Genomic DNA, 16752 nt, shown 5'->3' with positions numbered 1-16752 from the left:
GCTCACAGAACATTAACCATGTATATATAATACCTGATATTATGTCATTAAACATTTTTAATTATGAACTCAACTTCTATTTCACTAAATTCTTTAGAAAAAAATATTAAATAAAAAAATGTTAAATAAAGCACCAAGTTACACTAAAGGGAAGACATACACTTGGTTGTCTCTAAGACAGTAAGTCTAAAGGAGAGAAAAAAATTAAATCAGGAAAAATGGGAACGTGTGTTGTTCTTAAGAAACATCAGTGCATCATACAGAGCAGCCTTTTCTTTTTTTATTTTATTTTTTTTTCAGCCTTTTCTTTTTTTAAATATTTATTCATAAGGCACAGAGAGAGAGGCAGAGACACAGGCAGAGGGAGAAGCAGGCTCCCTGCGGGGAGCCTGATGTGTCTCTATCCCAGGACCCCAGGATCACACCCTGAGCCACCCAGGTGTCCCACAGAGCAGCCTGACACAAGCGCCGCTATGTGCAGACTCCCCAGCAATGTGAAACTCCATCGCCAGGTGTGGAGGTGAGCCACCTTGTGTCCAACCAACAAGAGGATGGCAGTGTAAAGCCCTCAGGGTGCCCATGTCCTCATTTCATCCACTTCTCCATCCCCATTCACAACAACTCCCACTATAAATGACACCATCTGCTGCACCAGCAAACATCCAGGATCACCAAAATAGCACAAAAACCACTCCCTTTAAATTAAAACACCTAAACCCTACAAGTCTTTCCATCCATCTGCCAAGGATGCAGTAAAGAGGTCAAGTAGAGCTTTCAGGGAGACGCAGGATCCCACCACTGACAGCCAGCGCACTCCCCAGGGAAGCAGCCGGGGAGAGCGTGAACTGCTAACCTTCCAGAACAGAGCCCACACCAGAGCACGACAACCACTCATGCTGGCCCACAAAAACACTGACAGCAGAGACACAATCGAAACATCATAGGCCAGAAATCCAGAGTTTGGATCTGCCAATACGGGATTCAGACAAAGTCTTTAACCACTCAGGCATCAGTGTGTGCTTTTGTGGACAAGAGGGGGGGACAAAAGTTCCTCTTATGTGCTGAATGGCCCATGGCCCCTGGGGATGTCCCATTGAGCCTTACCACATGCCACCCTGCCTGGCTCATGGGTTCCTGTTCAGCACTGCCCTACCTCTCCGGGTACACGCCCCACACTCCCAGAGCCCCACTCTCACAGAAGCCATCCCCTCCAGGTCACATCCCCCCTAGGACCTATGATCTGCTCTCCTTATTCTTCATTACGGCCATACTTCACAATGTTTTCCAGATTCCTCAGTAATGTCTGTGCTCCATTAGTTCCTAGGAGCCAGATGCGAAGGGACTGTGTGCCCTGTTCAGGATCATTTCCCAGATTTAGTACAGTTCTTCCCACCCGGTACACTTACAGTCTTTTACTGAAGAAATGAATTACTGCGTAAGAAAGCATTTCAAATAAGCATGAAAAAAATAGCCTACCTGTAGCTACAAATGTATCTGAAAATTAAATTTTTTCTCAAAAACTAGTATATAGAGTTGGAAAATAAGAGGACTATGAAATTAATAAAATACGAGATAAGGAAAACCAGACAGGCATGTCATGGTAAACTGCTAACGAGTCCTTGTGAGTCTGTAACTTATTTTACTGGAGCTCATTTACTTTTATTTGTCAAAGTGTACACTTCAAAACCTCACAGAGATGCCTTCTCGCGCCAGGCACGAAGTGAGAAGCTGGCAGCTCCCCGCATGGAAGGCAGGGGCAGCCTCAATACGGAGTCCTCACAACGTTCACACGCAACAACACACATACCTGTGTACCTGCATACAGTTATTCGCTCATGTTCTTCAGTAAGAAGAGCTACCAACTGGCTGACTAGTCTACAGAATCTGTACTCAGAGATCAGCACGGGACACCGAAGACAGACATGCAGCTGGTACACTGGCCTCAAGAGCGAACGGCTGCCTTCCTGGCACTGACGGTGTGCCCTGAGAAGGCCTCTGGAGGCCGAGGCACTGGCTGCGTACCTGAGGAGTTTAGCGTTGCACCCTGTGAGAGCAGCTGGTCGCTGCTGATGGTCAGGGTGGCACCTGTAGACTGAGTGGCAGCGGGGGCTGACAAGCGTATGCTCCCATTCACTTCACTACTTCCATGAGCATTGTGCTGAATAAGATCTTGACCTAAATGGAAATTCATATTGTGATATCAGAAAGTAACACATTCATTCATATCCTGGCAAGCAGGTTAAACATTTAACAACATCCCATTAAAATGAAAGCCCTTTCATTTGTGATAATATTTACAGAAAAGAACGAAAAGACCATAAGATACATTGTCCCTCAGTGACAGTATTTGTTCACACTTTCTAAGCCATAAAGCATTTTAAGTACTTGTAAAGAGTTCTACTTTAATTCAATATTTAAACACTCAAAGCTACGCACTTTGTTGAATAAAACTTCAACTGAGTTGCAAAGCTTCCCAACGCAGTGGACCCACCAGGGGCGGTAAACATGTTTAGTGGATGAAAGAGGCTTCATGAGTGGATCCCAGAACCTCCCTTAACGCAGTCAGGCCACCACAGGGGCTCAGGGAAACGGTGAGGCTGGGGCTCTCCTGGGTGAGGGCTCCCCGCACCACAACCTTCGGGGCTCGCTCGCCCGCTGGAGGGGACCAGCCCTGGGCTCTCTACACCTGTGCATGCCAGCTGCCACAGCTAGAGGACCACACACTGTGACTAAACTGTACGGAAACGAGCAAGAACATGAGACCTGGAAAATGTGCTGACACATCAGCGAAACCCAACCTGAACACTTTGGGAAGCCTGGACACAGGCAAGCTAGTTTAAAAACATCTGCTGTCGAGTGAGGCATAAAGCAAGGCAACTAGAAAAGCACTGACAGACAGAAGGACGCCATACTCCGCTCCATCACCATTGGCATCCTCACGCCACTCTAAAGACACAGAAACAGGAAAGCAGCTGTGCACGGTGGGCATGGGCACAGGCACACTGAGAATTGCAGTACTTTTATCAGCACAACAGAGCCATCCTCGAAAGGCCTGTGGATGAAAGTTCAGAGTACATGGGTATCACTTTTGCCTCCCTGCTGACACATCAGGTAAGTGGGCATCAGTAGAGAGGTACTAGAGAATTTGGGGAGCTTCAGCACAATCCTTGCCTTTTACTCAAGGTTTAATAATTTCTTTTTCAATGACTTCTAAGCTGCCAAAAGTCCACAAAACTTCACTGAAGCAATAACTGTTTTCTAGCAGGGACGGCATTTATAATTATACATGCTAATGGAAAAACAGACTTCCTAAAGAATAACTGAAAATCCCACCATGTCCCAGTCATGAGGGCAAGGCACACCTGTAATATGTGTTGCGGGCTGACCTAGATCAGGACGTGCTGCGAGAATCAATGACCCAGGAGGACCACCCGATCATGAATGTGACAGCCCCAAAACAGGGATGCCGTAACTTGGTGGCCGACACAACAGGGTTAGTTTGCCAGGTTCAAGTGACTTACACTCCCAGAGGGTATTTTCTACCCGTTTATAGACTTCTCGGTGCCCCTCAGCACATTTCACATTGCTCTACACAATCTATGCAGAAGTCTGAGAAGGAGGGAAGGCATCCAGAATGTCCTCGTACCAGTTATCCCAGTCACACATCTCCAGTTTAAGGGAGCAGGAAAGTGGACAAAGAAGCTACAGCTTCCTGCTCTTCACCAACCAAATCATGACCACACAAGATTCACATGGAAATGACATGAGTAACTCTCATTTCTAATTTCTGGTATTAGATTTGAACTGTGACACTATATCATTAAACTTAAATTTCCCACATATATTATAAACACTTATTGAGCACTGGCTTTATGTAAAACTCAGTGTTGAAAAAAAAATATATATAGTATACCCATACACATAAATAAGATCTACTCAAATTGCAGGGAAAAGGAGGTTTAAAATATGAAGTGACTAACCTGAGATGGTCAAGGTAATTTCCTGGGGAGAGCCCGAGGACGACGCAGCCGTGGGTCCGGCAGCCTGAGCCAACACCTGGCTCAGGCTCGAGTTGTTAATGGTCAGGGTGATCTCGTGGGGGCCACTGGAGGTGGACACCAGGCCTTGCGATGTCATCACCTGAGAGAGGTCTTGTGTCCCTGGTCATCATTATAAAACAAAGCAAACCTGGGTTTAAAAAAAATAGTAACTTTTCCTTTTTTATATTAAAAATACTTAATATTTAATGAAATTATTATTTCAAAAGAAGATTCTAAATAAAACATCAGTTATCTCTGATTCCCTCATCCAGAAAGACAAGAGAGTCTTACAAAGAAATCGGCAGCCAACAGGACCACAGGAGCTGCATGTGGGCAGCCATCTGTGTGCATACGGTGAATAAGCATCACTTCTCAGTGGGAAAGCTTATATATGCTTAGGACATTTATTTGTTTGGTGAGCTTTCCAAAGACAAAAGTAGTACCACAGTGTCCTAAGTGCAAACATGTGTCTGTCCACAAACAGCTGGGCCTCCCTCCTGCTGGGCCAGCAATGGGCGCCAAGGGCTCTCACTTACCACTGCTGCTGGTGGTCATCACTGGGTCCTGCTCGGACAGCGGGCCAATGGTCAGACTGGCAGAGGTCACTGTGGGCTGTAAGGACAGGCCGGGGATGGGCTGAATGACAACACTGGCTGGGACCGTGCTGTCCTGTGTCTGGAGAGAGCTGTTCTGTGAGGCCAAGCCGGGCTCCCCTGGCAGTGGCTGCGTAAGCAAGTTGCCCTGCTGTAATGTCTGCTGCAAAATACTTGGATCAATCTGAAAGGCAACAGAGATACTTGTCACAGAAAGTTCATGCTTCGGTACAACTCTGACCACATACAAGCCTGGGACACACAGCACTGTCGTACCTGTAACGTGATGTTATTAATGCTGGAGGCATCGATTCCAGAGATCTGAACATTTGGGCCAACTAAGTTAGCGGCCAGCTGTAATTGTATGCCCTCCAGTGTGGTCAGGCTCCCGTCTGTCAGAGACACTGTCCAGTCACCACCAGCTGCAGAGACAACGTGGAGGGCTGTATATTGGAAAAACTCCAACAGGAAAAATCCTCATTCTCCTACAGGGCTTGTTATATACCCGTTTGATACATGCATCCATGTGACCTAGTTATCAAACACTAATGCTTACCTCATACTGCACGGTACCTTATCTAACTCAACACAAAACAAATGCTTTGAAATATATTAGTAACACTATCCAATTTAAACACATCCACAAACTCAGCTCCAAGAGAGGATACTGATGAGCCCCAACTAATAATCATGATTTTTCGGGCTTTAATTACTCCACAGGTCACATAAACAGAAAGAAAGCCACACGAGAAGTCTGACAGCCAGTAAGAGTCACTCTGTGTAAGTACACAATACACATAAATGGCTAAGATATAATACTTTTCAATCAGTAGGGCACCCAAGAGCAGGAGAGAATGCCCCTGTGTCCACACACATGTTAATGAAGGGTTATAAATAATATACCTCACTATTAAGTCTGTGAGGATGCAGAGGAAAAGCACATGCAAACCAGTGAGAGAGAGCTGACACAACTGTCAAAGTGTTCTGAAGTAGATGTCGTGAAAGAAGGAACAGGGAACACAAGGGTAACTCATCTGAAAGGTGAGATCATACCTTTCCACTGTCCTCTCTGGAGACCTTCCAAGGAAAGGCTCCACACCCTGCATGCCCCTCCCCGTCTCACCTGACACAGAGGCAGGAAGAAGGGCCTGGCCCACCAGCCCCTGGGGAAGCACGTTCTGATCGAACTGTCCTGTTAGGACAGAGTTGTTCATGATGAACACATTCGGGTCGGTGGAGGCAGGGCTGAGCAGGTTCACGGGCTGCAGGCCTTCCGATGAGCTTCGCGTCACTGGCTTCCGGGCTTTCTTGGGGTCGGGCTTGTAATGGAACTGCATGTGGGTCTTCCTCCGCCCTGACGTACGGAAACGTAGCTCACAGTGGGGACACTTGAAAGGCTTCGCTCCTGTGTGCAGACGCATGTGTACTTTCAGGCTGCCCTTCGTCGAGAAGGCGTTGCTGCACACGTGACAGCTGAAGAGCTTCTGACCTGCAGAAAATCCAGCCAGGGGTCAGCGGGGCTATGTCCATGTGCAGCCAGCAGATGCAGGCGGGGGTGCGCAGACCCTGGGGGCCACGGGCTTGCCAAGAGCCTCGCGCTCGCACAGGATGCCCACGAGGGAGGAGGGCTGCTGCAGAGACTCCCAAGTATGTGTGGGGGCTCCAAAGTGAGTCCAGCGCTGTCACAGCACCCGAGCACTGCTGCCCACCCTGAACCTGGACAGAAGCCAACAGAAGGGTCCCCGAGCAGTTCAGCTCTGCGGCGCTGTCACCCGCACCTCTATGCACAAGGGACACATGCATGTCTTGGCACCTCTCCATCTTCTGCACGGGGGCACCCAGCATGCTGCGCAGGGGGACAGCACCCTACAGAATGAGCTCTGGGCTCCCAGAGCCACCAGTGTAGGTCACACACTCACCCCTGGTACTCCAGCTCTTTTCTGGTGTTCAGGCCGTGATGAAGGCCATGGAGGTGACCTGTGTGCCCTGTCACCCGCCTACTCTGCCCTGGAGAGGCTCTGGGAGGACAAAGGCCTCTGGTTTTCTGTTTTCTTCTATGGCTCCCAAAAACCAATACTGACTTTTATTCCCCAAGGCGGGCATGCCAGGACTCACCCCAGACCAGGGAGGCCAGCTCTCCCAACCTGCTCGGGGGCCACACAGCTCACCCAAGGATCCCAGAGAGGAGGAGGCAGCTTGAAAGCTGTTTCCCTCACAGAGACTTTTCTTTCTATTCCTCTGCAGGGGAACGAACCCTGCATCCTGGCACGTGTGAGTCATCCTGAACACCACTGGCACCAGACCTGGGACACAGAACAGGCCCCTCCTGGTCTTCGGCAGCTCACAGTAATCACCCAAGAGGGACCAACACACAGTGCCTAACAAAGCGACAGGAGACACTCCCCACAGAAGACACATCAACTCACATATCCATTTAATTCCAATTGTTAACCTACCAAAAAAATCATAGGCCTTTACATAAATGTGTAAAACTTCCTTTGTATGTTTTTGGTCAGTTCTGCTGGTAACCAAAAATTAAGAACATAAATCAGTTCGAGGACCATAATCCTCTACCATTTCCTGATGTTTGCTATGTGCGTCTTTCTATGCAATACCTGGAGGCTCAGAGAAGTGGCTCAAAGTGGAGACAGACCTCCATCCCGGCAGAGGTGCAGAGCCTACCCCTGCCCCCTTCCCACTGGGACAGCCTGTGCACACCAAGAAGCAAAGCCTCAATACATGTTCATGAGGACAATTCACCTTCAGTTCCCCAAATGAGATGAAGAAAAAAATGGCCACTTAAACTGTACATTGTTTTTCCTTTATGACCTTTCTTCCCCACATAAAAAGAATTATTACCCGATAACTGCAATCAGATTTGCTCAATCATCAGATCTTGTAAAATCTCAACAAACCAAATCTCTTTTGGCCTAAATGAGACTAAGAAGCAATTTTCTTAACAGAAGTGTTCAAGTCTGAATAAGAATAGAAGACAAGCTATAACCTGGCATTGAGACCCAGCTCCATTTCCAGCGTTAACTGGATCGTATTCCCCAGGTCAGGAATCAAAAATCCTTCTACACCCACTTCTTCATGATTCATGATTTTTAAGCTTTCTATGATTTTGAAAGTATCTCTGTGGGCAAGATACACAGGAACAAATATAAAGCCATCGTAAGTCCCGTATATAGGATGCAGGTGCTCACCCTTACCTGTGTGCGTCTTCACATGGCAGTCTAGGGTGGACTTAACAGTAAAGCTCTTCCCGCATTCATCACATTTGTATGGCTTTTCTCCAGTGTGGATCCGAACATGCCTAGCCAGAAAGCACAAAGCATTTGCAATTAAGTATTTTTCATTTTAATTTTACATACATTTACAAACAACCTCATAACTACCCTTATAAATGAAAATTATGTATTAGTACAGGCTGAGTAAATTTGGCCAAATAAAACCATTTTTAATCTTCACTCTACACAAAAACGCCACAAACAAATCCAGAAGAAAGCAAAAAAAAAAAAAAAAAAAAAAAAAAAAAATCTGCAAGGCCAATGAAAACAGTGCTTCCTTTAAAACCAAAGAGTGCTGGTCAACCTCAAGATGATGAGAACAGTAGTCTCATCAGTGGAAGAACAGGCAACGCAAGACTCAGAGAAGAAACATGCACGGATAAAAGCTCCACAGAAGGGTTTCATCCAGGCTCAACATTTAAAAAAGAGTGATTTAAAATGGTAAGGTATCATTTCCCCCATCAGTCTGATGAGGGCCTGGGCAGGGGGCAGTCTGGGATCACTCAGACACAGACTGTCTGGAGGCCAGCTGGTGGCATCTGTCAGCATTGGCCCGACACTCACGCAGGTGCACACTCAACGCAGTACTCTCCTATAGTACGTGTTTAACACTCCTGTAGTGTTTGTGAAGTACTCATGTAGTGCACATTTGGTACTCCTGCAGTGCTCACGTAGTGCTTGTGTACTACTTATGAAATAGTCATGTAGTACTCATGTAGTGCTCACTCCTGTAGTGCTTGTGAAGTACTTGTGTATGCTCATGTAATACTTATGGAATACTCCTGAGTACTCATGAAGTACTCATGTAGTTCTTATGAAGTACTCATGTAGTGCTCATGAAATACACATGCAGTGCTTGTGTAGTGCTCACGAAGTCTGCATGTAGTGCTCATGTAGGACTCCCATAGTGCTCATGTAAGACTCCCGTAGTGCTCATAAAATACTTGTGTAGTGCTCATGACGTACTCATGTACTACTGGTGTAGTCATCAAACATGGAAAGCTACATGTTCATACAGGGGTTTACTGGATACACTTTGCTGTCCCTCCACCACAGAACATGATGTCACCATTAACAAGAAAGTAATAACTGTACAGGTACTAACAAAGATGTCTCAGACCCAATATGTAAAAATGACAAAAAATAAAATTGCAGAACTTAATGTTGACATATATGTGGACATTTCTGGAAAAAAGTTCCCAAGAAACTGTTGCTGGCTGTCTCTGGGGAACAGGAAGGACTGTGTCCACTTGAAGGCTCCTGGGCCATGCTTTGGTTTTGTTCTGCTTCCCTGTCATCTCTGCCCGGCACCTTCCCACGATGTTTAAATGCAGGACTGAACAAGATCAATCAGCTGTGAGCTGTCCCACACTTATGGCTGAGCCCCCTCCATGTGGTGAAGCAGACGTGTTTCTATGTGCTGACGACCACGCAGTTCCTTGCCTCTGCCTTGTGTCCTGGCGGACATCCCCTGGGTGCCATCCCCAGGCCCGCAGCCTTGCAAGGGTCTGCAGCAGAGAGTGCACTCACGCTGCACAGCCTCCACCAGCTCCACAGCCCTGGTCCCGGTGCGGTTCTCATCTGGGATCCCCAGCAGCCCCCACGCTGATTCGGCTCCTCCCACCAGCCGCCCCAGGTGCCCCCCTCCCAGCTCCCCTCCTGCCAGGCTGCACCCAACTCCATCACAGCGCCTGGCCCTCTCCCTGCTGTACACTCTGCTGTGTTACTCCCCGGCCTGGATCACATCCCCTGACCTCTGGGGCGTGCCCAGAAGGGATGCTGCCAGCTCCCTGTGGGCTCACTCTAATCCCGCTCACCCACCTCACTCTCACCACCCCCCTCACTGGTGTTCTTCCCTTCCCACAAGGGAAGACATGTGCAGGCTGGCCATCACCTTCCACTCTCACTGGGCAGGAACCATTGTGCCACCCGCTTCTCCCACCCACTCTGCAGTCAGGAGGGAGGCTCTGGGAGTCGGGAGGAGTCAGACAGCATCCCTGCTCCATCACCCTCCTTGAAATTCTAACTGCCCCTCCCTGCGTTATGCTGCCCTATACCTTCCACCTATTAGCTCTCTCCTCGAGCAAAACCCAAGTATCCTATGTTGTGCCACAGAACATTCTACCTCCATGTCGTTTCCCCGGGCTGTGCCTCCCCATGGCCCTCAGGGTCCTGAGTCCATTCCTTACCATCCCGCTGCACCTGACCTCACGCGCTATCGGGCTGACTGGGCTCAATCACATGCTGTCCCATGACACCATCACCGTCTACTCCGCCAGGTGCTCCCTATGTAGACAGCACTCCTGGGGGTAGCAGGTCCTTGATGCACTCTGCAAACCTGGCACCATGTCATCCTCAATAATTTTTTTTTTTTTTTTTTTACCTCCAGTGGCTGGCCCCCCTTACCCTCAGGAGATACATTATGACACTCCCAGGGGATGCCTGGATGCATGGATGTACCGCACCCTATGGATACTGTTTTTTTCTGCACATACATAATACTTATCATAGGGTTTAATTTCTAAAATAGGTGCAGCAAGAGATTAACGATGACTGACAATAAAGTAGAACAATTAAAACAACACTCGGTAATAAATGACACATGAACACGCACTAGGCTACCACGGCCTTGTCACAAAGATCAGGAAGCGGGTCGCTCACCCAGGGATCATGGTGACCACAGGGATCTAACAAACCACAGGGGGAGGGGCTGCTGTAGACCACAGTCGTGCAGACATGTGCATCTACAGAACACATGGGTTCTTTTTTTTTTTTTTTTCAGAACACATGGGTTCTAACCAACATTCCAGATGAGCCTGACCAGAAGCCCCAGAATTTACAGTAGCTTACAACCGCCACATCAGGAACAAATCAGCCTCTCGGGAGGCACCAGCTCCCACAGCGGACCTCCCTGGCCATGGCAAAAGGACCGAGGCGCATGCACATGCTTCTTGCAAGCCCCAGAATGGCGCTGGCCGGCCTCACCTCACCAGGTCACTGGGCTTCTTGAAGCTCTTGGGGCAGTAGGAGCAGCAGTTGGCATACTTGGGCTCGGCCTCCAGCTCTGCCTGCCTGTCCTTCATCTCACTGATGCGGTCCTTCTCCGCTGCTGACTGCACTAGGACCTGCTCGGACACGGTGGCGCTCTCCTGCGGCCGAATCTTGGCCAACTGTGCTGTCTCCTCCTCGGTAAAAGTGATGACCTCAGGACGAGCTTTTCGGGAGGCGCTCCTTTCAGAATTCTCCTCCTCTTCCTCCATACACACATCTAAACAAAACACAGGAAAAGGATTCAAGCCTAAGAAAAAATTAAGTTTTCACAAAACAAGTAAATTGAAACGAAACAAGTCCGTAGAGTTTAAAATGAATGACTCATGAAGCTCTATTTGGGCCCCTGGAGTTTCCTGCCCTCCGCCAGTGGAAACAAGCAGGGTCCCCGGGGCAGCAGCACTGTGGCCACCTTGTCACAAAAGCACCTGCATGAGGACCAGCCCGGCGGAGAGATCCGAAATCGCCCGTGTCCACATGTCACCAGCATTCATCAACACACTCACTGATGTGGGCGAAAATGGAATTATCCTCAGATAAAGAAAATCAGCAGCCCAAAACAGAAGACCAAAGTGATAAATGAGCAAAAAGGCCCTAACGAGTTACCAAAAAAAAAAAAAAAAAAAAAAAAAAAAACCCTCAAATAAATATGTGTAAGTATCCTCTCGGGGAGAAGGGAGGATGTATGTGCAGGGATTGAAAACCAGAAGAAGGCCTAACAAACCTGAGGAGGAAGAGAGGGTGCCTGGGAGCAGAGGTCAGAGGCACAGGTGACAAGGAAACAGAAGAATAAACCTCAAGATAAACAGCAGCCAGAGGGACAGGGGCCAGTGCCCCATGAGTGCCAGGAGCCACCTGGATGTCTCTGCTGGGGGAGAGGGACAATGACAGGAGGGAGACGGGCATAGAAGGAGTGGGAAGGAGACAATAAACCCTGGGCAAACCGGGGGGACAGCGGGGTCTGGACGGCGCCACCCGCATGGGTAACATTCAAAGCCCCAAGAGCACCATCAACATGGGGTAGCCGAGGGAGGCCAAGGGCAGTGGAGTGGAGTACGGCACACAGGGGACACTCACAGGGCCATGTTGCCCCTGTCCTCACACACAGGAGACACTCATGGGGCCACACAGGCCCTGTCCTCACACACATGCCAAAGTAAAGCCCACAGTGTGAGAGTAGTGCAGTGGCTTCCACTCCTAGATGATCCCAAATACCAGGACACGCCAAGGTGGCATCAATATATATGTAGCAAAGACGAGGCTGCTATAGGAGCCCCAGCCAATCCTCATGGCAGAGCCACCAGGACATAAGGTGCTGATGATGATGGGGAACAGCTCAACAGAGTATAGGATGCCACATCGGCTTGTTCATCACCGCCCTCCACCTTGAGGGGTTCCAGAAATAGTATGTGGTGCCGTAGGTTTCATAACTCGCTACAAGCAAAGAAGTTATTTCTTCTTGTCCTCCATTCATCACAGGACAATGGTGGAAATAAAGGCTTTACAAGGAATGACAAGATTGAAAAGTTGGCACCACGTGAGGAAGTACTAGAGGTGAGAAACAAGGGCATTCAAAATTACCTACTGAGGAGGCCAGAGCAGCGGCTCAGTGGTGGAGTCAGAGTTGTTACCACCTTCAGGTAGGTTAGCTACATTTTAAAGACCTTTCCCCCAAAATATAAGATAAAGCTATAGGGCTGTCGCTTCAGCTGAGCACACCAGAGACAACCGTGACTTGGAGGCCAGGTGAGCACAGAGCACATGGGGAAGAAGGCAATGAGCCATCAGCCCACCCAACGCTCACACCCTGGCCTCATCACACTCCCCCCACAGACATCAAGCGCCAGCCGCGTCACAGCGCTAAAATGCTGTGTGGTCAGAACAGACAACTGCACATTCTTAATCCCAACGTTTCACTTGTGGGACATGCTAAGAAGAAAGGATATTCCTAGGATGACGGCACGTACACAGTGGAAGGTGCGCTAACCTGCCTGTCTTAACACTGCACTAGCTCCACAGACGTGTGGAGGGGTACGGCGCTCCCTAACTGCTGCTCTTGCTCAGGGACACACATGGATGGAAAGCACTCATCCATCAACAGGGAATTATGGAACCGAATAGGACTTCCATGTCATCCCTGGAACCAAGGCAGATCTGTGTTTAGTACCATATCTGTCCACGACAGACACCAGCAGAGGGAAAACCAAGTGGACCATGACACTGTGAGGCAAGAGGCTCTGTCTGTCAAGAAATTATCATCACAACCTCCACGCATGCCTGGGGTGTGGTGACTACCGAGGTAGCTTCCTTCTCTGCTCCTCCTGCATCTTTTCCCTGAGAGCACATATTGCTGTCATAGTCAGAAAATAAACTAGTTTTAAAAGTGATGTGTACACTCATCTATCAGTCCTCTAGCATCTGGCTATTGAACCTCGAATCAACGATGGGCAGTACCTCCTCCTTCGGCCTCTCCTGTTGCTGACACAGCAGAGGGGACGGCCTGGTGCCTCTTCATGTGCTTCTTACAGTGCACTGTGGTCCGGAAGCCCTGCTCACAAAACGGACACTTGTAAGGCTTCATGCTCATGTGCGTGGCCATGTGCCTGGTGAGGCTGCCATTGGTCGTGAATGAGGCGTTGCAAACACTGCAGCTGAATGCCTTTACTCCTGTGGCAACAGAAACAAGGTTAAAAAAACATATTTCATTACCTTAAAAGCAAAAGTAGTCAAATGCAAACAAAGATATTTTTGATAAGCCACAAAACTGAAGACAGTTTACTGCCCTGGTCTTATTTTAAGAATATGGAAATAGACACAGAGTCTTACTACGAATTCACTAGTGGAATTAAGGCCACGAGAGCATTGCTTTAAACAAGTGCCAGGTTCTCTCTGCCCCTCCATCACTGACACTTCAGCTACATCGCACCACCACGACAATCAGCCACGGCTCCTCATCGAAGCTGTGCAGGCTCCCCTCTGCTGCAGGGAGTTCCAGCTGGCCCTCGCCGCACCTGCCCTCCGCCCATCTTCCTGTGCCTGCGACCACCAACTGTGACTAATCCTACAGAGCAGAGCCTGCCCTTGTTCTGTCAGTATGTTTCTATTTTCAAATGAAGCCTTATACAGAATACACGGGTAATGAAACATATATTACCCAATAAACATACTGAATTTAATGAACAGATAAAAGTAACAGATTTAAAACTGCAAATCCTATATCTGATAATGTATTGAAAATTCTTTAAACAACTCAACAGTAAGACTGCCAAGAATCTAATGTAAAATGACACAGGATTAGAAGAGCTGCTTCTCAATACACACACTGTAGGAAGTTCCAAATTGTCAGCCCCTAGAGAGGTATAAATGAAACCCATGAGTAGATTCCATGGCACACTAAGGATGGTCATGGGAGAGGGAAAAGCAACACCAAGTGCTGAGCAGAGCGTGAGCTGGAAACCCTTGTCCATCACGGGTGGACAAACACAATGGTGCAGCCACTGTGGAAAAGTCGGATCAACTCAAGGGTTTACACTGAGTTACCACAGGACCAAGCCACACATGTTCACAGCAGGATAATTCCCAGGAGCCTAAAGGTGGAGACTACTCAAACGTCCAACGACAGATAATGGAGGAATAAAAGGTGGTCCCTCCACACAAAGCTACAGGAAGGAACGAGGTGCTGGTGCTGGCTACAGTGTGGAAGAACCCTGCACACATGCTCAGGAAAGGGAGGCCTATCTGCACGTTTCCATTTGTATGGCATGTCCAGAACAGACGTTCCACAGAGATGGAAAGCTGCCTAGGGCAGGGCATCGAGGCAAAATGGGGAGTGTACCGCTCATAGGTACAGAGCTTCTTTTGGCTATGATGGAAATGTTCTAGGAGGAGGTGGCAGTGACGGCCACAACCCTCCGTGAAAATCCTGGAAACCACAAGGCCCCCGTGCCAGGCAGACAATGACCTGTGTGTGTCTTCTCGTGAGACTTGAGGACCCCGGAGGAAACAAAGCCGCGTCCACAGAGCTTGCACTTGTAGGGTTTCTCACCAGTGTGGGACCGCACATGCTGCTTCAGGTGGCTAGACTTCTTAAAGCCTTTGTTGCAATACTCACACCTATAAACACAACACAATTACAAGGGTGACATCGGAGACTGGAGGAACACAAACAGTCTTCACCAGTGATCACTCAACAATTGGGCCCAAGTGTTACCACAATAGGGTGTACTCACCAACATCTAAGAAATTATCAAATACTAGCAATAATAATTTGTTGGATCAAATTCTGCTCAAGGTATCTGTAATCTTACATATATTTTATTATTTCAATATCAGCAAATCCTACAGCAATCCCCCAGCAGGCATTTTATCTGATAATCAAATACTAACAGGAGAAAAGTTTATTATGTACTCATTTCCTTACTAAGCCATACAAAACACTGTGAAATCTTCCATCACCTCAGGGTCAGATTCACTCCCGAGTGCAGACACTTGGAAATGCCAACTCATATACTCTTTAGGTTTATAAAATACTTGACAAAACAGATTCTCCTTTTTTTATGGACATGCACCCTCATGGCTTTAATATTAGCCTGTATACTGAGAGCTCCCAATTGCGTGATTCCAGCCGGACCTCTCCCCTTAATCCCAACCTGGTATAACGAACCTACGTGACCCCTCTTCTCAAATATCAACCCTAATGACACAAAACCAAATCTTGGCCTTAGCGCCAGGCCTGCTCCCCCAAAAGTCTCCCCCTTTCCAGGGATAGTATTTCTTCCTTCCAGTTGCTTGGGTCGAAGTCCAAGAAGTCATCCTTAAACCTCACGTCCTCTCACACCTCTACCTGTTACAAATCCCGTGGGTCCTACCTTCTGGCCACTCCCCGGATGGCAACACCTGCCTCTTCCATCAGCAGCCCACATAGTACCTGGCACCTCCTCCTGCTGCCTCTTCCCCCATGGCCCACAGCAATACCACATCTACGGTGCGTCTCCCTTATTCATTTTGTTCATCTCTTTCCACTAGAGTGCAAACTCCTGAGGACAGGGGTTTTTTTTCTGTTTTGCTAATACAGCCCTAGTGGTTGGCATATCATGGACTATTAACAAATGTTGAATAAATGCATGAATGATGCAAGCCTAGAAGGCCACAAATACCTAAGCAGATGTCACAAAGGAAGAATCCTGAAAAAGCATGTGATTAATTGCACTTAAAAGGATCACTGCTAAATCCTAATTAAACATTGGCAGGAGAATACTTGCTCAATAGATGAAAGTGTAAATAAAATAGCAGGACAGTCGCAGAAATCCTGAAGTCCAGCTGTGTGTATCTCCCTCAGCATCCATGGATTCCCCCCAAATGAGGAACTGTGGCTCTAACACAGTTATATTTCTGCAAATTCAAGATGATCTCAAGATGACACACTTCCAAAGGTAAGATATCCGCTGCACAAGAACACCAGCCCAAGGTACTCAAGATCTTGCATGAGGGACAAGTCCCATGGGCACGTGAGAAGAAGGTGACTCAGCCTCTCAAACACTGTTCTCCTCATGACATTAGCAAACCTCAGCCATTCTCAAAAACCTCAATTGGGACCACCTGTTTGAGATAAGACAGCTCACCATTTTTAAAGGGTAACTATATAGTATTTCTTTGGTTAAATGGCTTTGGAAAAAAAATCATTAGACTTTCAGAAGTATTTTAAGCAAATAAAAAAATTATTACAATGTTATGGAGCCAAGACTATCTCCATAAAAACAATACTCCTTTTGCTTTTCAGAT

The 16752-nt window shown here is 47.8% G+C and overlaps 1 protein-coding gene across 6 annotated transcripts in view; it reads right to left on the bottom strand.

Annotated features, from left to right (window-relative positions):
* Positions 1–16752, bottom strand: part of LOC129495505 (zinc finger protein 236) — a 108066-nt gene that overhangs the window by 20658 nt on the left and 70656 nt on the right. For all 6 annotated transcript variants that reach the window (XM_055303075.1, XM_055303077.1, XM_055303079.1 and 3 more), the window contains 9 exons: positions 14933–15084; positions 13426–13638; positions 10909–11191; positions 7846–7949; positions 5757–6122; positions 4910–5055; positions 4577–4817; positions 3981–4160; positions 2023–2175 (listed from right to left, as the gene is read on the bottom strand). In XM_055303075.1, the coding sequence (XP_055159050.1) occupies positions 2023–2175; positions 3981–4160; positions 4577–4817; positions 4910–5055; positions 5757–6122; positions 7846–7949; positions 10909–11191; positions 13426–13638; positions 14933–15084 (1838 nt within the window). The remainder of the gene's footprint in view (positions 1–2022; positions 2176–3980; positions 4161–4576; positions 4818–4909; positions 5056–5756; positions 6123–7845; positions 7950–10908; positions 11192–13425; positions 13639–14932; positions 15085–16752) is intronic.

The sequence above is a fragment of the Nyctereutes procyonoides genome, unplaced genomic scaffold, assembly GCF_905146905.1.
Source record: "Nyctereutes procyonoides isolate TBG_1078 unplaced genomic scaffold, NYPRO_anot_genome, whole genome shotgun sequence".
In the NCBI taxonomy this organism is placed as follows: Eukaryota; Metazoa; Chordata; class Mammalia; order Carnivora; family Canidae; genus Nyctereutes; species Nyctereutes procyonoides.
The sequence above is the reverse complement of the archived record's forward strand: the minus strand, read 5'-3'. Positions and strand labels throughout refer to the sequence as shown.